Raw genomic sequence first — 21757 nt, 5'->3', positions numbered from 1 at the left:
CATGATTTATAGTTGAATAATCATAATAGCAATGGAATGTATTTACCGTATAGGTAGGATGTTATTCAGTTTATAGTCACACAACAGAAATGGCATGGTTTGTCTACTCTAGCACTAGTAAGGCATCCCATATATAACAAAGAGCAAGTTTTTAAGTAAAAAGAATTCAAGCAAGCTTGGTGCCCATGGCTCATGTCTGTAATCCTAGCTTCTCAGAAGGCTGGGATCTGAGAATCACAGTTTGAAGCCAGACCAGGCAGGAAAGTCTGTGAGATTCTTATTGCTAATAAAACTACCAAAAAGTCAGAAGTGGCTCAGGTATAGCACAATAGCCTTGGGTGGGGGTTGTGGGGGGGGTGGAGGGGTGCACAGAGGGAGGGACAGGGACAGCATCCAGGCCCTGAGTTCAAACCCCAGAACCAGTACACACACACACACACACACACACACACACGAATTCAAGCCATTCCGAGCATAAATATGGAAAGCTGATAAGAAATACAAAGGCTGGTGCCGAAGAAAGGAGAGAACAACCTTGGGAGGTCCTTGGGAGCAGAATTTGAGAAAACTGTAGGTGTAGGGGTGATAGAATACACAATCTGGGGTGATCTTGAGATGCTTAGAAGTGATTATTCATCACAGTAATTTTCTGGGGTCTGTCTTAATTCTAGAATGAAAAGAAACTATACTCCATTGGAGAAGAAATAGAAATTGCGTGCCTTACTGGATTCAAAGCTGCTGGGTACCAGTACTTCACATGCTTACCAGACAGGACCTGGAGAAGAGGAGATGTGGAGTGCCAACGTGAGCATGTGTCCACTATAAACAGAAAAAATAATCACTCTCTCAGATCAGTACAGTTTACTATTTCTTCCTAGTAACTACAGTAAAAGGATTTCACAAATCAGTTAATGAAGCTGATTTTCTAAAATTAGATTCCAAAAATCCTCTACATTACAGGCCTCCTGCCCCAGCACATTTTCCTCTTCCACACAGTACCGTGAAGCATGCTCTTACAAAGAAATCCAGGAAGCCGGTACCTAGCCACAGACATCTGACTTGTCTAACATACAAATTGGTGCAATTTGATAAGTTCCAAGATGATACTGACTCTCTTTGTAGACCAGAAGTAGGATTTTCTGTGAGATGCAGTTTTCCTCAGGGAACTTGTTTTTCAAAGCATGTTCATATCTTTTGCTGAAAAGCAGTGATGAGCTTTTAGACTCTGCACATACTCATACTGCAGGAGAGACAGACAGAGACAGAGACAGAGAGACAGAGATTGATTCAAACAAGGCTCAAATAGAAACCCCCAAGATTCGATTCAGGGGTGTCTGGGAGCCCCATTGAGGCAAATATCTATTAGAATGTCCTGTTTCTTAGCCACTCACAATGTGGTAATTTGCTTTTGGGAAAATACAAAAGAAGAGGAAAGGAAATTATTCCTTCAAAGGTAAAAATCCCAAAAATGCACCAGAAGTTTCCAAAGCAGGTTCTTTAGCAAGGGAACCTCAGATACCAAAACTAAAAGGAGTTTTTCAGTGGAGTCTCAGGATTTCTAATCAAAAGAAGTACCAAAGCTAAACACAGGCCCCCCCAAATCTCATTAACATACCTCTTGGATCATATAAAATCTGTCTCTGTTTGTTGTGTGCGCTGCTTCCCTGAACACTGGCTTGCTGCTTCTCTCCTCCCCCTTTCCAGGCACAGAGTGCCTCAAGCCAATTTTTCAAGATGTCCTGACCGTCACACCGTTTCAGAGAGTATACAGACTGGGTGAATCCATTGAGCTAACCTGCCCCAAAGGCTTCACTGTGGCTGGGCCATCAAGGTACACGTGCCAGGGGGATTCCTGGACACCACCCATTCCAAACTCACTGACCTGTGAAGAAGGTGAGTGGCACTGAGGATTGAGGATTCTAGTGTGGTTCATGATCGCCCAAAGAAGCAGCACAGCTTGTATGGCATCACCATGTCTCCAAACTCTCTTGGAGACAGAAGGCAGAAGAAGCGGCTAGAAAGTTAAATAGGAATCACCCAGGGTAGATGATGAGACTGGGTGCCTTCAAATTCTAGAGGGGAGGTTCAACTTTCTTTTTCAGTATAAAACCTTACTATCTAGGAGTGAAAGATTTCTCATCTCAAGAGATCAGAATTGATGGTTAACTGAAATGTGGTCTGTGTGCCCACCCATACAAAGCAGCAAACACATCATTAGGTGTCTTGTTATTACCTAAAATAGGAATTTTATGATGTTCTTTGAGTGAAGCTGAATCTATTCATTGTCTCTATTTCCCAGTTTCAGATTGTCTGAATCATAGTTTTAACATAGAGTGATGTACGTCCTTTAAAAATCTGCACATGGCCCACCCCTCAGACACTGAAATCACTATTAGGGGAAAGGGTTGGGGTTTTGTGTTAGTTCAAAAACTATCTTAGCATGTTGAATGTTTTTCACAGCAAAGAAATAATAAATGTTTGAGGAGATAGACTTGAGCCTTGAATAATGCATACATGGATTAAATACTACACTATCTGACACTCATAAATGTGTAAAACATTTGTATATCAATTTAATTTTTAATTAAAGTAAACAAAAACTCTCTAAGCTACCCCAAATATTCCCATAAAGATGAATTGTAAGTACGAAGAGAAAGAAAATCTTAAAATAATAGCTTTGAACAAATTGACTGGGAAACACTTGTATTTTCATATATTTTCCTTAATATTTTTGTAGCCTCATCTATATCTAACTTATTTTTTTACAAACCACTGACACTTAATTTATTAAAATCTTTACCTTAATTTTAATACAAATACTTCTATATTTCATCCTTTATTTTATTATTTTAGGTACTGACTTGATTTATTCTGGAAAATAGATGGAAATGGAGCTGATCATATTAGGTGAAATAAAACAGACCCACATAACAAATATTCCATATTTCTCTTATTTGTAGAGACTGGAGGGTGGAGAAAACAAAGTCACAGAAGTGAAAGGCGTGCTGGAAACTTAAGAACAGACCTTTTACTTGGTGCCTTGTACAAAACAAAAGAAATCTTTTAAGGAAAGAAAGACTGGAATGTTCGATAGGAAATACACTTATTACCTTACTCATGTAACCGTAACCCCTCTGTACAGTATCTTTACAATTAAAAAATATATATTAAGAAAAGAAAAACTGGTATAGCTGTCATAACAGACTTGGAGATCAAAAAAAAAACCTCTGACTCTAGCATAAACAGTTCTGGTGAGAGCAAAAAGTGTGCAATTATAGAGAATGGTCCATGAGCTGTGAAGCTCATGGAGGAACAATCATCTGTCAGGGGCTCGAGGACCATGAACTGATGAGGCCAGTGATTCACTGTAATGGAGACAGCAGGTAATAATTCATTTCTTCCAATTTCTCAATATGTTTTTTCAAATAATATCTCACGTTTGTGTGAGCCTTTTTTTTTCTCAAAGTGGAGCCACTTCTGGCTTTTTTTTTTTTTTGAGTAGTTTATTGGAGATTAGAGTCTCACTGACTTTTCTATCCAGGTTGGCTTTGAACGGCCATCTTTAGGTCTCAGCCTCCTGGGTGATAGAATTACAGTCATAGGTCACCAGTTCTTGGATCATGTCTTACTTTTCATCAGAGAATCTTTTAGGAAGTATCTATTAGCAGATATGATTAAGCCTATTTTATTTGTGAAAAGGCCAAGCAGGTGCAGAAGCTAACTCAGACCCAAAGCAGGTCAAACCAAAACTATGCAACAGTTCTGCTCATTTTTTTAAGTTCTTGGCTTTGTTGCTTCTTACTTGTCTTGTGGACTTTCATAATGTGGAAAGGAAAGGGAGAACTTTAACCTCTTGAATTACTTTTGGTGGAACTATTTTAAAAGAGGTATCATGGGGACTGATGGAAACTTTAGTTTAATATTTTATCTTGGATTCATCAGGCTTCAGACTATAATAATAAGTGATAAGTACTATGAAAGTTTGGAAGTTGCAGCATTTAGAAAATTAGTTTGCTCTGGATACTGTAGGTACAGTCTTCTGCATAAGGGCATATATATTCACACACACACACAGATCCATGGATAAGAAATTGAAGTTATAACTCAAACTGAAAGCTATAAAATATACTCTGTATCTAGGTAACAGAAATAAATATCTCATTGACTTTATCTCTAATAATATTAACAGACCATAAGGAGAATCAAAGAAAGAAAAGACAACATCCTATAAAACTGGACTGTAGGCTCACGTGACCAGGAAATATTCTTACTTTTGGATAAATATGTGCATGTATTTATCTAAAAATTATATATATATACATATAAGTATCCTCAAGTAGTTGTACAAAGAGGTTTCAATTCAACATGTCAGTTTGTGAGTACAATGCTCATTGATTAATGTCACCCTGTTCATCATTCTCCCCCATTCTCCCAAAGAAATACTCTTAATTCCTTCAATATGGAAAGTTTTTTCCCCAAGAAGAAACGAAATGCTGCAGTTATTTTATCGCTAACTCAATGCTCTCAAAGCACCTCTGGAAGATTCTCTTGGCCTCAGAACCTCAAAGACTAATGAGTAGTGTCACTTCCAGGCTTCCCCTGAGCATCCTGCGCCATGTGGGCTGCTCAGTACCAGCACTCAGGTTTTCAACCTGATGCTTCAGGGAGGACCAAAAACACATCCCATGTGATCAACAACCCCTTTAAACCAACAATAGCAGGGTTGCTCTGTCCTACTTAGGGTTGATTCTCTTTGGAGGGAAAAAAAACATGGTGTCTCCCTAGCCAGTATGAAGATTTATTTACAAAGTGAAAAGAAGGATAATGATATTTCAAAAAGAAGGAAAGAAAGAAAAAAAGAAAGTGAAGGGAAAGGGAAGAGAGGGGAGGGGGAAGGAGAGCAAAGACAATCCCATGCCAATGTAAATCTCAATAACCATGGCCTAACCAGAACTACAAGTTTATGAGGGTTCTAGGCCAAATTTCAACCAAAGTTAATTAGGAAATGGAAATAGTATCAAGACAAACACAAATACTTTCAGTCCTTAGCATGATCTCTAATATAAGCCTCCTTCGTTCCCTTATTAACTTCTGTGCCTAATAGGCTAAAGAGAAACTGTGAGTAGAATTTCCCATACTGCCATGTGATTTGTTGAGTATCTACATATGTCTGCTTACTTCTTCCCATGAGAATTAGCTTGCTCCCAAAGGCCATTCTGGCCTTGTGGATGGTTGATAAGTAAGATCTGGAACGAGGAAGTTTGTTTCATCCAATAAGTTCCAACTGACAGTTCCTGGTCCAACATAACCAGTCTAAAGGTTCTTTGGGTATGCCCGAGGTTTCTCTGTACATATAACATACCCTAAGTGTCATATCCTTCTTTTAACCCTTTTCCTTACATGCATACTCTCTAGTTCTTCATCTTAGTTCAAGTATTATTTCCTTAGAGATTGTTCCTTACTTTTTCCACTTGGTTTTTTTTTTATGGTAGAGAGCATATAAACCTTTCTTCATAGTATCTTCCACAACCTTTTGTTATAAATTCATTATTAGATTATTTGATTAGTGAATGTTTCCTATTATCTCAAAAGTCTCAAACGTGTCCACCTTTCTTCAATTCTACCTTTGGAATTTTGATACAGCTTACCATCTCCTTTTCCTCCATTACTATAATTCCCCTCCTTTCCCCCTTCCTTAGGTTCATGAAGAAAGGGAACACTGCTAGTTCTTTCCCTCCATGCCTTCCCATTTCCTTCCTTTATTCTCTCTCTCCTTCTCTTCCTCTATTCTTCAGCTATTTTTCCTTCCCCTTTCCCCATAATATCCTAATATTAGGATATTTTTCAGGGTAAATAGCTACTTTTAGGAGCTGTATTTCTCCGTTGATTAGTCTGATAAGAAACTCCTCTTTCAATACATTATTCCTCAAACCCTGTTTAATACTAACTTCTAGCTCTAATGTGTATAATTTCCATCTTCATTTTCTTTGACCTCTCAGCAACTCTGAACTCTGTGCATACATTTTTTCCCAGGCTTCCTTCTTCTTCTTTAGCTCCAATGTCTGACTGTAGCTTTCTATTTGGGGCAGCCTTTTGCCTATGTTAGGATATTTAATGATGGAATTTGGAGCGGGGGTGTCAGTCAGGTCCTAGACACTGTCCCTGAGTTCTTTCTACTCAAAGCTAGAGCTCTACTACACTGAGCCACAGCTCCACTTATGGTTTTTGAGTGGTTAATTGGAGATTAAAAATCTCAGGGACTTTTCTGCTCCGGCTGGCTTCTAACCATCTTCAACTCTCATCCTCCTGAGTAGCTGGGATTACAGGTATGAACTACTGTGGAATTCTTTAGATCAGATCTAGCTTGCACTCTCTGGGTGGGAAATCTTACCTATATCCAAAGCTTCAATCCTCAGAGATTTAATGAATTTAAATCTTTAGTACAGACTTCTACAGCAAGCTTTAAACACGAATCCTCAGGTTCCTCTATGGCTGTCTGGTTTAGGTGGCTTGAGAATAACATCCGTATACTGTCAACATGTATGAGGAAGAACTCGATGCATCATCTTTTCTTCCTAAATACAAGCAAGTTCTAATATTTTCTAAGACAAGGCACAAGTGGTTCTTCTCTTGTGCCAATCAAAAACCTAACAATTACATAACTTACTTCAGTATCTAATATCCTGACTTTTAACCTGTATGTCTCAAGTATCTCCACCTCTATCTACACTTCCCTTTAACACCTTGGTCCAGATTACCATTCTCTTCTCCTATGAATTGATATAATAACCCGCAGACCAGTATTCTTCTCTAAATCTATTCTCCGCACACTACTCAGCCTTCATTTCTTTTTCAAAATCCAGAACTGATTTTCTCACACTACCCTCTGTTTAAGACCCATTTTCCACTACTTGGAAAGTGAAAGAAGAAAGGCTTTCCAGCACAGCCTATTGTGTGTCTTTTTTCCAGGTTGAATTTTGCTATTTGTTTTATTTTTCTGCACTTCAACCCCACTGGGTGTCTCTCAGTTCCAGGAAAGTCATCTACTGCCTCCCTTCTGAGCAATTTCATACCTGATGTTCTGTTTCAAACAGCATCTGCCTTTCCCCCATTTTACCATTTCTGACCTTTCTAGCTGCATCAATTTTCTTGATTATATGCTCTCTCTTTAATAGCACTAATAATGGCAGCAATTCTATATGTATTACTGTGTTTATTTGATCAATGTCTGTCTGCCTTCACCAAATATAGGTCAGAGTTTGCTCAATCCACTATCCCCAGAACCTAAGCAGTATGCTAGGAAACATCATAAATATGTTCAATAAGTATTTGAAAAACAAATGAATAAAAGTTCCCTAATTTCACTTTCCTTAGTTCTCTGAGATTAACAGAAATTTTAGTTTGAAAAATGACAGCAAGGACATTTCAGATGGAATATTTCATAGCAACGTATTTGGAGAAACTAAAATGAATGATCTAACTCTGTTTTACCACTGCCTTTTCACTTGAATCCAGGCTTGTCAATGGGAATACAGCTATGTATTGTTCCTTGTCTCTGCTCTGATTTGTTTCAGATGTTCTGAAAAAATTAAAGGGCCACTGTCAGCCTGGACAAAAACAACTGGGATCTGAATGTACCTGTATGTCTCCAGAAGACTGCAGGTATGAGATACTGTTTGCACATTGGGAAAATCCAGTCTGGTGTAACTAGCTTGATGGAAAAGCTCACCTTCTTGAAGCATAAATATGAAATATATAAATCTTCACATAACCTTGTGCCTTGCTGAATTTCACCGTCTTTGAGGAGTAGCTAGCTTTTTAAATTGTCTCTCAGCCTTCCCTAAGCTTGCATGGCTTTTGTTTATTTAAACAGTGTCATTTTGCTTTACAGAACTTGAAATTTTTCAAGCTCAACTATATCAAAACCTTCCTTTCCGTTACTAAATATAAAGCAAAATTGTAACTCCAGTAACATGGTAAAGGAAGTCCTGTGATTCTCTCTCTCTCTCTCTCTCTCTCTCTCTCTCTCTCTCTCTCTTTCACACACACACACACACACACACACACACACACACACACACACACACACACACACACACACACCATCATCATCATGATGATCATTACCTGGCTCATGCTTTCATACTGGAGAAGAAAGCCTAGAGAAGAAAAACAGCATGTTCTCTTGTGACTTCCATGAATGGGTAGCTTTATTGGAATAACTGCCTTTTTGTTACTGAACAAACCCAAGTATCAAAATTGCTCATTTATTGAAGAATGAGTTTCAGCTGAATTTAAGGTAAATTCAAAGTAGTACTGAGCCTTAAAATTATTTCATGCTCTAAGACTGCTCTGCGAGAGAAGGAAGGAAGGGTGCATTCTTTCTTCTTCAGTTTTCATAGAAGACACAGCACTTGCTCCATCTTGTTAGCGGTCTCTTACTCCCTCACTGCAAGGCTGAGGATGCAGTTCCCTGACGAGAGACAAAGCCATTCTGAAAACTGGAGTTCGTTTACTGAGGAGAGAAAGCATGGATGTTCAGAAAGAAGCTAATAACAACAACTGTGAATATTTCATTTTTTCCCACTGACTGGCTTGTGCTCTGACAGACTAAGAAATGTTTGTAGAGAATCAATTTATATCTTTTTTGAGAGCATGACAAGATCTTTTTCTGTATAATCCCACCCACCTAGTTCAGCCCAAAGGAAGCTCTGTTCTGTCTGCCTTTCTCAGGATTCATTTCAAATGGTCCCTCAAGTAGCTTCTTGGTGCTGGAATCTCCCCAACTGCAGATGTCTTTCTTGGGATCACTTACATTGTTTCTATTGTTCACTTAGCAGAGGAGTCTTCTGTCTTTATCTAAAATCTTGAGAACACAAACTTCCCTTGGCTATTAGACTGCCTCTACTAAAACTCTTCATTCTCTTCCACATTTCTTTTGTATATCATTGACATTAATGGGAGTAATGGTCACATAGCTCAAAGGTACTGAACATGGAAAGCAGGCATTTTTTTCCCTTGGTATTAGCTCTGCTTTCTGAAAACAATCATAAACACAGACACACTGAACTGTTTAAAAGTTACTTTTGCAATACTGGAGTTTGAACTCAGGATTTCACACCTGTTTGGCACTCTTCCATTTGAACCACACACATCCAGCCCTTTTTACTGTGATTTAGTTTTTAAATAGGTTTTCACCTTTGGCTTGAACCAGTCTGGACTAAAATCCTCCTATTCATGCTTCTTCCGCAACTAGGGTGACAGATTGAGACCCCTGTGGCCTGGTGTTTTGAGCTGAGGTTTTTGAGAACTTTTTGCTTGAGCTGGCCTGGAATCATCAGTCTTTGAAATCTCAGCCCCTTAAATCCCTGGATGGCAGGGTATGCCACTGCTTCCAAGTATTGTTGGAACCAGGGTCTTGGGAACTTTGTGCCTCAGCTGGCCATGATGCTCTGATCTCTACCTTGCAGGCAGCTAGGACTATAGATGTGAGCTACCAGTGTCAGGCCCTCAGGGTTTACTTAAAGTTCTTAATCACAGTACAAATACTTCTGAACAGTATATAATGAGATAGGTCATATGATACGTTCTAAATTGGTGTTGATGGACAAGTATTTTAGAGCTAGAGGAGATATAGAAGATCTTGGGCTAAATTGACCCAGGGAAGCTTCAAACTGTAGCCAGGAGTTGAGCTGACCACTGGTGTACAAAGAAGACTGCTCTAATGTTTATTGAGCAGAACTTGGATGACAAGAGGGAAAAATAATATCATTAGCTTAGAAATGGATCAATACAGTCAGGTACTGGTGACTCACACTTGTAATCCTAGCTACTCAGGAGGCTGAGACCTGAGGATAATGGTTCAAAGCCAGCCTGGGCAGAAAGTCTGTGAGACTCTTACCTCCAACTAATCACCAGAAAACCAGAAGTGCCACTGTGGCACAAAGTGGTAGAACTCTAGCCTTGAGCAAAAGGAATTCAGGGATAGTACCCAGGCCCTGAGTTCAAGCCCTACAACCTAAAAAAATAAAATAAAATAAAACAAATTGATCAATTCACAGTTGGGCACATGGCTTAACTGGTAGAGCTCTTGCCTAGCAATTAAAGGCCTAAGTTCAAACACCACTACTACAAAAAAAAAAGAGAAGAAAAAACTTTCAATCAATATAAATGTCAAAAGATAAAAAGGAATTTAGGAAGATAGGAAAATAATACTAGAAAGGGAAGTTAATGGGAATCTCATCCTGGCTATTCAGTTTCTCAGGTTTAAATTTGAAATCACTTGAGAATCCTGCCAACAAAGATTGTAATTTAGAATGACTAATCTTAGGGAGCATATGAAATGAAACTAGGCACTGAAAGGAGAGAAACAGGGTAAAAAAATTAAAACGGGAGGGGCTGGGAAGGTGGCTCAATGGTAGAGCACTTGCCTTGCATGCCTGAGGCCCTGGGTTCAATTCCTCAGCACAACATAAGCAAAAAGAGAAAAAGCCGGAAGTGGCACTGTAGCTCAAGTGGTAGAGCACTAGCCTTGAGCTGAAGAGCTGAAGGACAGTGCCCAGGCCCAGAGTTCAGGCCCCATGACCAGACTCCCTCCCCCCCAAAAAAATAAAATGGGAAAACTGAGTGACGAGTTGACACATCAAGTGGACTATGTGCCATCTGATTTCCTGGTTCTCATGTGTAATTTCTTGCTTTCCTTTCTTGGGCAGCCATTATTCAGAAGATCTCTGTGTATTTGATTTGGGCTCCAACCATTATTTTACTTCACCTTCTTGCACTTTTTTGGCCAAGAGATGTTTAAATAATGAGCAACTCCATTTTCTACATATTGGTTCTTGCCAAGATGGTCCACAGTTAGAATGGGGTCTTGAAAGGATGAAGCTTGCATTCAACAGCACAAAGAAAGAATTGTGTGGCTTCGATACATGCTATGACTGGGAAAAATGTTCAGGTAAGCGACACTGGTGACTAGACATGTTCTTATTTGAAATTCAGTTCAGCTGGATTATATGGTAAATTTTTGTATTTATACATCATCATGTTTTTGTGTGTGCCAGTACTGGAGCTTAAACTCAGGGCCAGGGTGTTGTCTCTGAGCTCTTTTGTTCAAGGTTAGTGCTTTACCACTTGAGATAACTCCACTTCCAGTGTTTTCAGTGGTCAATTGGAGATTAGAGTCTTACAGAGTTTTCCTGCCCAGCCAGGCTTCAAACCATCATCCTCAGACCTCATTTTCCTGAGTAGCTAGGATTACAGGCCTGAGCCAATGGCACCTACCTTATGCATGCTCACACAATGGTTGAGCACGGTTGTGGCTTCCCCAACCAAAGAGGAGGCACAGGTGTCCAGGCTCAGTGTCATGAGACTTTCAGCCACAGTGACACTGGGAGGACAAGAGGAGGATCCCAACCATAAAACAAAAGAAGAAGAAGAAGAAGATTCCTATCCATTATAAATTGTGTAATTAATTCAAAAAAGGAAAGCTATAATAAATACCCACAACTAGAAATCACTGCTGTAATCCTCTGGGTGTGCACCTTTCCAGTCTTTCCTTATGTACATGCCATCACGTTGCTCTTAGGTCCTGCTCTGATGTGTCAGACACCCATCACACATAACCTGACCTGGTGGTTGTGACTCCTGGGGCCATCAGTGCTTCCCAGGCAGAGCTGGGTTTCACATGAATACCAATTGCCAGAGCATCTTTCTTCAATTACTTTAAGTCCTCTACCAGAGCCCAGAACCAGCCAGGGCTAGCAGCATTATTCAAGCAGAAGGCTTGAGCATAAACCAGGTCCCACATGCACAGCCATTATTTCTTCCCTCTCCAACCCTTTACTTGTTCTCATCTCTACCCTTAGTGAACTCATCAAACAGATGCTCCAAAAAGCTCCATGGTCATCCTACAGTGATGGTTCTGGCCCAGAGACAGATTCTTATTCTCAGGTGTAACCCAGTGAGTGGATGTTCCCACAGGTTGTATAGACAACCACCCCCACAAAAATATCCCTGGAGCCTCCCATGTTTCAGTGGTACCACTGAATATAATAGAAAATAAAACAGGATCATGTTCTATGTAATATTTTACAAATTGACAGGCATCATTTAAGATGACATAAAATTATTTCCAATATATGATTTAGTTGAGATGTAGTTTTGTGTTAAGTCCATAGAATTTCCCTTGTGTGTTGCTATAATAAACGATGATTCGATGGATAAGTCTATCATGTAAATCTATCATGTAAGATTATTTCTCTAGGATATACCCTAGAAATTCCATTTACTAGGGTATATCCTAGGGAATTACTTTAAGTCAAAGTTTTTACTGACATACTGTGTCAACCTGCTTTGCAGAAATGCTTTTATAGTATTATCCTCTAATCTATAATATATGAGAGACACTTTCCTCTCACTAAGCATTGGAGTTGTCATTTGAAATAGCTATCAATTTAACACTTTAAAAGTGGCATTAAATTTTCCTTTTTCATAAGAGTATTTCTGCTGTCACTGCATTGGTGAGTTGCTTGAAAGCATGAACTTCACCAAAGTATCTTTGCTCTAGGATGGAGTCTGACCCTGACATAGCCAAAGTAAGCTTCATATAAAACAAAAGGATAGTATTTAACAGAACTCAAGTAAGCAGCTAAATTTCCCTTGCAACACATTTCTAAAAATGAATCTTATATGTAGACATGAAGTATGTATGGAAACTTGTGGGATTTTTTTTTTTCATCTAACTTCTGCTGAAATGACCTCATGTCTACAAAAAGAAAGACAAGAATCTTACTGTTCACCTTTGATCCTCCTTCAGTTTCTGGCCAATATTCTTCAGCCAGATCCTGAGAAGAAGAAAGCCTTTGCTAATCTCAAATCCTTCCTGATCCACTTAAATAATTATCAAGACTCAGCTTCTTTGGCAGGCCACACTACTGAACCATGACAGCAGGTAGACAAATCAGCCCAATGAGCAGAAAATCAGGAGGTGAATGCCAGGAGCTCTGAACCTCATGCCACACCCAAACAAGATAATTCCACAGCAGAGATAGTAAGCTATGGTCAGATATGTACGATACTCTAATCATTATGAAAACATCTTATTGATTAAAAACTCTACTGTCCGTTTTTAGATGCTTGGCCAATATCATTACTCAACTGCCATCTCTCTCAGTAATAATATGTGTTAGGAAAGAGATGCAAGTGTTACACAGTATCCTTTGCATATCAATCTATCTATCTATCTATCTATCTATCTATCTATCTATCTATCTATCTATCTTATGCCCATAATGGGGCTTGAATTCAGGGCCTGGGAACTATGCCTTAGTTTTCTGCTCAAGGTTACCACTCTTCCTCTTGAGTCACAGCCCACTTCCAATATTTTGCTGGTTGATTGGAGATGAGTCTCATGGACTTTCTTGCTCAGGCTGGCTTCAAAGTACAATGCTTAGATCTTAACCTCTTGAATAGCTAAGACTTCAGGCATGCACCACCAGTAGCCAGCTTCCATTTTGTATTTACACATAATCATTTTTTGTGAGATATATAGTGTAAGAACACATGCAAAAAATAAGTTCAAGCCAGGCACCAATGGTTCATGCCTATAATCCTAGCTACTCAGGAGGCTAAGGTCTGATTGTGGTTTGAAGCCAGCCCAGGCAGGAAAGTACATGACACACTTATCTCTAATTAATTACCAAAAATCTGGTAATAGAGCTGTAGCTTAAGTGGTAGAGCACTAACCTTGAGCAAAAAAAAGCTCAGGAACAGCACACAGGCCCTGAATTCAAGCCCAAGACTAGCAATCCTTCCCACCCCCCAAATAAAATTTAAGTTCAGAAATACAAAATTCTATACAGAAAAATAAAAGAAATTTGGACAGTGTGGAGGTTGGGTTCTTTTGTTTATTTTTTTTTTTTGGGGGGGGGGGTCCAGTTGTGGGGCCTGAACTCTGGGCCTGGGCACTGTCCCTCAGCTCTTCAGCTCAAGGCTAGAGCTTTACCACTTGAGCCACAGCACCACTTCTGGCTTTTTCTTTTCTTTTTTTTTGCTTATATGGTGCTGAGGAATCGAACCCAGGTCCTCATGCATGCAAGGCAAGCCCTCTACCACTGAGCCACCTTCCCAGCCCCCTTTTGTTTATTTTTTTAAAAGGACTTTCAGTGTATTATTATAGGTCAGGAATGTGTTTAGGTTAGTTTCTATTCTTCCATAAAATTCTTTGTGGAAAAAGAGAAATTATTAATGAGAAGTCCTAGGGTTTGGGATATTTTTCTACAAACTATTCTTTTTTAATCTGTTTTACTGAAAAGTAATTGTTAATATATCAATTTGTCACATTGTCTGCTTTCCTATCACCTCTATGCTGCTCATATATTTGAGCGCCCATGGATTCTTGGAGTAAAAGTGTCTAAAAAGATACTAAAAGTTTATACACTTGACTGATATTACTCAAATTAATAGAATGTTTTAGGATAATCAAACTGACATATATACATTTCTTATATTGATTTGGTCCTTCTCATAATCAGAAAATTCAAAGTATTTTCCCCATAAAGGTGTGGCTTGCCTCTGTCAGCCTTCTTTTAACATCTGAGCAAAAGACAGGAAAACACTTTCTAGAGGAGCATTATAGAACAGTATCAGTGTACAAACTAATGCATTTATGAAGAAAGAAAGCCATATGTATATGTACACCAAACCAACTCAAGGCAAGTTGTGATAGTAGTTATTTCAAGTTGAATTGAATGCCACCTTGATTGATCTGTGTTTTCTTATTACAGTGTGCTCTTTGCTATTTTGTTCCTTCCTGGTCTAAAATGCAATAAGAAGTTTAAAGTGAAACTTGAAAGTAACATGAAATTTACTTTTTGAAAGTTAGAAGATGGATGGTTGCCTCGGGGAGTCTCTTATTATGACTTATCAAATGTTCTATCTGAATTTTAAATTATCTACCACCAACCAACAGGAAGGAGAATTTCATTGAACAAACATCCATTTATCGATTTAAGCATCTGACATGTGAAGTCACTGGCAGATTGTCCCAAGGCAGGATGAGAGGCTGAAGACAAACTGTTCTCAGTCATTGGAGGAGTTCCATTAAACAATGATCGCATGAATCACCTTAATGCAAGGCAGCATGATAGAAGCTGTAAGGGGGAAAGAAATATCTTCCAGTCTAGATTTAATAAGCAGAAAAGTGAGAAAACTTAATATTGAAGGATAAAGTAGTAGAAGTGAGAAGAGTTTTGGTTCTAGAAGTCTGAAAATAATCAAGCTCTAAGTCATAATCATTCAAGAGAATGGTGCTTATGGCCTTTCCAAAAGCTGAGAGGATGGATATCTTTACCAGAGATAGGAAAGACTCTTGGCTTTTTCCAAATTTCATCTCTTCCAATAATCAACAAGACTTTTCACAGCTATGATCTTCTCTATCTAGTTGGCAGAGAATATAGAAAGGGAATGGATGGGGATTGCAGACCTGGCTTCCATGGTAGAGTGCCAGCCAATGAGCAAAAGCATCAGATACCCAGTTTGAGTACCAGTCTTGGCCAAAGAAATGTATACTTTGTCCTAAAATGTTTCTAACCAGGAACCAGATGTCTTACATATGGGGTTGAAACATCGGAAAGAACTGACATTTGCTTAAGCTATTTACAATGGTATTATTGCTGATTCTCAGATGGATACCAATTTTCTGGCAACATTAATTATCCCAGATCCATCAAATACATTTATTCTTGTACACTTTCACCCAAAATTGCTCCAGTTAACTGTGAAGAGCTGAGTAGAGCATATGTATGGATATATTATATATATAATATATTATATATTATCAAATATATTTCTTAGAGAAAAGACATAAGAAAACCTGACATGCAAATGTGAGAATGTTATATATGGTACTGCAAAGTGCATGGTAAAACGGTTTAATGAATGAATACTTCGTGAGATGGGTAATAACTGAACATATGAACACATTTTGAAAATGAGCATTTTTTGAGTCTTGTTTGAAAAATCAAAAGAAGTTAATCTTCTCGGAATGGAAAAAGTAAAAAAAAAAGATGTTAGTGGTCAAATTGTGAAAGATCTTGAATTTTAACTAAAATCTGCACATATATAATTGGGTCAGTATCTCTTTTATTAAAATTTTATGATTAAGTAGCTGCACAAAGAGTTTGTTCCATATGTTAGGTTACAAGCACAAAGCATCTGGATCAATGCAACTCCTCATTGTTTTCCCCCATATCTCCCTCTTGTCCCTAAAATTTGAGTATTCTTAAGTAAGTGTTTTTAATATTCTCGACCTTATTTATTTTAAAGATATAAGATGTATATGAATGTTTAAGTATTTAGTTAGCTCAAAAACCAGACCATACAGAAAAATTGTCCAATTCAACTGCTTACTAAAAAGACAGAATGAAGATATAATCCAGTAATATTCTACAAACAAATAGAGAATTATGTTACTTCAGTTAGTGTAGAATTATGTTAAAGAGCTCAAGCTTTGGATGATTGGCTAGAAAGCCTGATTAGCTGTGGGTTCTTACTGACTTAAGAGTGCACATTGCAGTCTTCCTTTCAAGTCTCTCCATCCAAATCTGTTGAGTCCTTTGGACCACTGACTATTCTAGTCACCCACGAGCTCACCATTCTCAATAGGAATTAAGTAAAGCCATGCCCCTCAGTACTACCATTATTTATACTCTCTTTTCCTCTGTTTCTCATTGCAGCCTCCACTTCCCGATGCATCTGTTTGTTGCCTCCCCAGTGCATCAAGGGGGGAACCCAACTCTACTGTGTCAAAATAGGATCTTCAACACGCGAGAAAACAGTGAACATCTGTGAAGTGGGAACTGTAATGTGTGCAAACAGGAAGGTAGAAATACTACACTCTGGGAAGTGTTTGGTCTGACAACTACTGACAAATAGACTTACTATTCAAAAACAATCCATACAGAACCTTCTTAGACAAAGAACAAAATTATTAGAAGTCACTCTTTCTTACTGACAAATTCTTTTGTGTTAGTTTCATATCTTTATTCTCCCCACAATTTTCTTATGTTACAGCCTCTATCGAGTTTTGTACGACCCTATAAACCACCTCTGAGTTACGAGTTTTGCACTAGTCTAGAAAATTCTCTTATTCACGCTTCATGAAGATAATGGAAATTCTGAGGACCTAATGAAATATGCTCAGAATTAAAAATATGAAGAAAACTGTAAATTTGTTTAATAAACCAACAAACACACAAAGCTATAAAAGCTATGGAACATTCTGAAAACCCAAACTTCATGTATTCATTCAACAAATAATTAAGAATGGTGTCAAATACTAGTCATGGTCTTAGGAAATCAGTCAGGACTAAACCCGGTAGAAGTCCTTGCTTCTCCAAGTGCTCATTCCTCTGGGAGTAAACATACAAAAACTGCAATAATCATGTAACATATGTAGTATGTTTGATGTTGATCATTTGCTATAGAAGTAAAGCGCATATCTCATCTGATACAAGGAATTATTTCAAAGCATGATTGGTATCAACTGGAAAGCTCCTTCTTTAAAATAGTTCAAAACAAACTTTGGAAGTTCTGTTCTCTGGGGAAGAAGAGAGATTCTCTTCTCTTCACATCAGTTGAAGTATATCACATAGCTTTTAAATTGAAGTATATGATGCATAGAAAATTGTCAGAGAAAAGAATAATTTGTAAAGTGAGTCCAATCTTTATTAATCCATACAAATTAGACATCTGTTTCTTAGCCAGAGGGGACCAGAAGTATCATTAGTGTACCAGTGTTATCACAATAGTGCAGTGGATGTGATCAAAGAGAGAGCTGATGATTCAGGAGGTCGGGAGTAGGGCCTGAAAAGACTACTTCTAACAACTTTCTACGTACCACAGTTGATGTCCATCGTGGAACACATTTTGAAAATGCCTTGTTTTAGAGAAGTGTCATCAGACAGCTGGACTTGATTTAGAAATTAAGCTCAAAAATTTATCTATCCAACCTTCAAACAGGTGTGTGAAAGAAACTGTCCTTCCTTCTGCAACGCTCTCAAATTTCTGACCTTGTGAGAGGGAGTGATGGCCCACATCCACTTTGGACTTAGATATTTACTGCAGGTCCTTCAGCTCGTTTCTCATAAAATGTTAGCAAATCACCAATATCTTGTAGGACCAATGGGGTTTGAAGTAAAAGAATGAAGAAGGGAAACCCTAAAAATCAAACATATGCTTCCTGGTAAAATAGAAACTGTGTGGGGCATCCCCTCCCCTCAGAATTCAGTAACCTGTACTTTCCCTAGATATGTCCCACCCCCTTTTCACTATGGGAGTAACAAAGGCCACTCTTATAAGCTTCCTACTTCCAGCATTCCCAAAATAAGTTAGGGGAAAGAGCCATTAAATAGTCCCATATCCTAAAGAAGGTCAGCTACATCTAAGTCAAGGACTTTCTTCACAATGAATTGACTCTACCCAACACCCAACTCTCATCCCAATCCCACAGCTCTAAAATGGGATGGAAAGGAAGGGACCATGGGAATCTGTAGGCATGCTCACACAATGTTGACAATGAGGGTTCTGTTTCTTTTCTTCTTCTGAGAGTAAATGAAGATGTTGAAAATATTCCTATGGTCAAAGTCCCATAAATGATTTGTGGGGTGCAGGGACAACTGGAATAAGGATATGCTACCCTAGCTGAATGGATGCTACACAATCTTAGAGCTACTACTGGAAAGGATGTTCCTGATGGGATCCTGGAGGTACAGATCCACACTGGAACACTACTCCCTTCCAGGAACTGAGAACACTTCCTGCCTAATGCTGAAAGCAAGATGCCTCCAGAAGTGACCTCTACCACTCTCCTAGAGAGAAAGGAGAACAATGCAGCCTTTCTTAAAGGTGAGGGAAGGAATAGAAATAAAGGTAAACCCATAAATCCACACAAAGGAACACGGAGAAGAGGAAAGGCTGACCACAAGTGAAGGAATAAGACAAGATAAAAGTCAGATATGAAATCCATGAATTAAGCTGAATCAACTTTTAAAAACAGAAACTGATCAAAAATCTATGTGATCTGTTCCAAACCTAATTAAAAGGAGAGAGAAGAAAATGGATTTGGCAGAACATACAAAAAGCTGAGACTGTTAGAACCATTTCTGTTGGCTTGGAACAATAGAAATCTATTGTTTTGTCTAGTTTAGGGAGACTAGAAATCTGAAATCAAGATGTCATTAGAACTACGGAAGCCTAAGGACAATATTGTTACTTATCTCTCCCAGCTCCCAGATGTTTCTATTAATTCCATTGTCTTCTTGGGACACTAATCATGTTAGATTAGCACCACTCTAATAACCCTGTCTCGTCTTGATTACATCTGCAAAGACCTTAATTTTAAATAAAGTGACATTTACAGGTATAAAAATTGCAACATACCTTTTGGGTGGACACAATGCAAACCCTAACACAGTGATTGCCTAACACAGTGATTGAAAATAAAACAGTGTTTCTTGTTATTCCAGCAATTGCATTATTTTGTTTGACTAAAATCAGTCACATTTGCTTAAAAGTATTTTATCCTTTTACTTGTACCAGTCTTCCTTTTTAACGGTGACTAATTGGCCCTTTTTACCATTTCAGTTACCTTTGTTTCAAAGAATTTTTTAAGTGCACTAATCCATTAAAGTTTGCATTAGGCTGATTTGCATACCTTTTATGAGTTGAATTTTTCACACTCTGGTATTAATATTAATATAGCAATTTAGTACAATAGGTGTTAGGAGCTAGTGGTAAAATTATCATCATGAAGCAGAGAGCAAAACTGGAAGATATTAAATATCTGGAATTCAGACCTAGAATCCCCAACTCTGTCCTAGAAGATTAACTACATTCTAGATCAAAAGTAAAATCTTTACCCTCTGAGATGATTAGAGATGAATGCTAAGCATCTATTCTTTTTTTTTTTTTTTCTGGTCATGGGGCTTGAACTCTGGGCCTGAGCGCTGTCCCTCAGCTCTTCAGCTCAAGGCTAGTGCTCTACCACTTGAGCTACAGCGCCACTTCAATTTTCTGGTGGTTTATTGGAAATAAGAGTCTCACAGACTTTCCTGCCCAGGCTGGCTTTGAATCGAGATCCTCAGATCTCAGCCTCCTGAGTAGCTAGGATTACAGGCGTGAGCCACCAGCGCCCGGCTTCAGCATCTATTCTTGTAGCTTAACTAATGGCAAATCAGTTCAGATTTTGTTAAGTACACATTTTAATCCTGTTGGTTCTTCAATGTACTAACAAAACATGTGAAGCCTTCAGTTGGAAGCACTATACGATGGCACATGTTATTTACTTTAGAAGTTCTAGAAGAAGAGATACAAAGCATGATTCTCAGATTATGATAAAATTCCAGTGCTCTGCTGGGATAACATTGCAGCTTAACTGAATGTTTCCTCTTTGTAGGAATCATCAGTAAAGATCACTGCATTTTAGTTTGTTAGATTTTTTCCCCTCCTTCTACAAAGCCTTTGATTTCCAAATGGCTAAGGTTTGAAAGCTAAGCTCCTCCATTGTTTCCAAAAGAGTACCCACAACCACATGTAATCCACATGGCTTCCTAAATTCTAATTGTGAGTCACAAGAATCTGATTGATCATAACATTTTGGTTGGTGTTGGGTGCCGAAATATCCCCAAGCATGATTAATAGGATTCCAAATGACTGGTTTTCTGTAAGGTCACCTTCATTCATTTAGAATATACTGAGAGTGGAATCAATGAGGCATCCCGCTTCTAACCAAACAAATGATCTGCAAAATGCAAGTTGTATTCAGTCTGTTTTATGAATGTGAGACAGGCTGCTGCTACCCTATTTATCTTCTTGACAAATTCTGGCTGCACAGCTTTAGTTCCACATGTCCAGTGTCAGTTAGGGGAGATACATGTCACCAATCAAGGAACTCTGGGGAACAGATGGTACATTGAAAGTCATACTCACAAAGAGTTATATAGAAAGATGTTTATCACAATATGATTTATAATAACAAACAATGACAGACCTTAAATATCCAATAATAAATTATGGCCCCCTCCACCCCAGATAATGGGAATGTATGAAGTCATTGACCACATTTTAAAGAAGAGTTTAGGGGACCTAATAAAGCTTAAAATGCAGACTACAAAACTATACATAGTGGGGCTGGGAAGGTGGCTCAGTGGTAGAATGCTTGCCTTGCATGCATGAGGCCCTGGGTTCAATTCCTTAGCACCACATAAGCAGAAAAAAATGGAAGTGGCACTGTGGCTCAAGTGATAGAGCACTAACCTTGAGCTGAAGAGCTGAGGGACAGACCCCAGGTCCAGAGTTCAGGCCCCATGACCAACAACTTGGCAGAAATGGACCTTTTCCTAACAAATATCAACATGCTGAAACTAAACCAAGATGAGTTAAACCATCTTAACAGGCCTATATCAAGCATTGAAATAGAAACAGCAATAAGAGACCTCCCAGCTAAGAAAAGCCCAGGACCAGATGGATTTACAGTGGAATTCTACAAGGCCTTCAAAGCAGAGCTCACACCCATACTCCTCCAACTCTTCAATGAAATTGAAAGAGAAAGTTCACTACCGAACACATTCTAGAAGCCATCATAACCCTCATCCCAAAACCAGGCAGGGACTCATCAAAGAAAGAGAACTATAGACCCATTTCTTTGATGAACATCGATGCAAAACTTCTCAACAAAATTTTGGCCAATCGACTTCAACAA

The 21757-nt window shown here is 38.6% G+C and overlaps 1 protein-coding gene across 1 annotated transcript in view; it reads left to right on the top strand.

The window, feature by feature from the left end:
- The window catches only part of C6 (complement C6), a 65440-nt gene extending 48525 nt beyond the window's left edge, over positions 1-16915 (top strand). Inside the window, exons 13-17 of the mRNA XM_042690534.1 lie at positions 672-804; positions 1705-1893; positions 7575-7662; positions 10713-10954; positions 16734-16915. Coding sequence (XP_042546468.1) covers positions 672-804; positions 1705-1893; positions 7575-7662; positions 10713-10954; positions 16734-16915 — 834 coding nt within the window. The remainder of the gene's footprint in view (positions 1-671; positions 805-1704; positions 1894-7574; positions 7663-10712; positions 10955-16733) is intronic.
- The last annotated feature ends 4842 nt before the right edge of the window (positions 16916-21757 follow it).

The sequence above is a fragment of the Dipodomys spectabilis genome, unplaced genomic scaffold (assembly GCF_019054845.1).
Source record: "Dipodomys spectabilis isolate Male_0828 unplaced genomic scaffold, ASM1905484v1 ptg000138l, whole genome shotgun sequence".
NCBI lineage: Eukaryota > Metazoa > Chordata > Mammalia > Rodentia > Heteromyidae > Dipodomys > Dipodomys spectabilis.
Note: the sequence above shows the minus strand (reverse complement) of the source record. Positions and strands in the feature narration are given on the sequence as shown.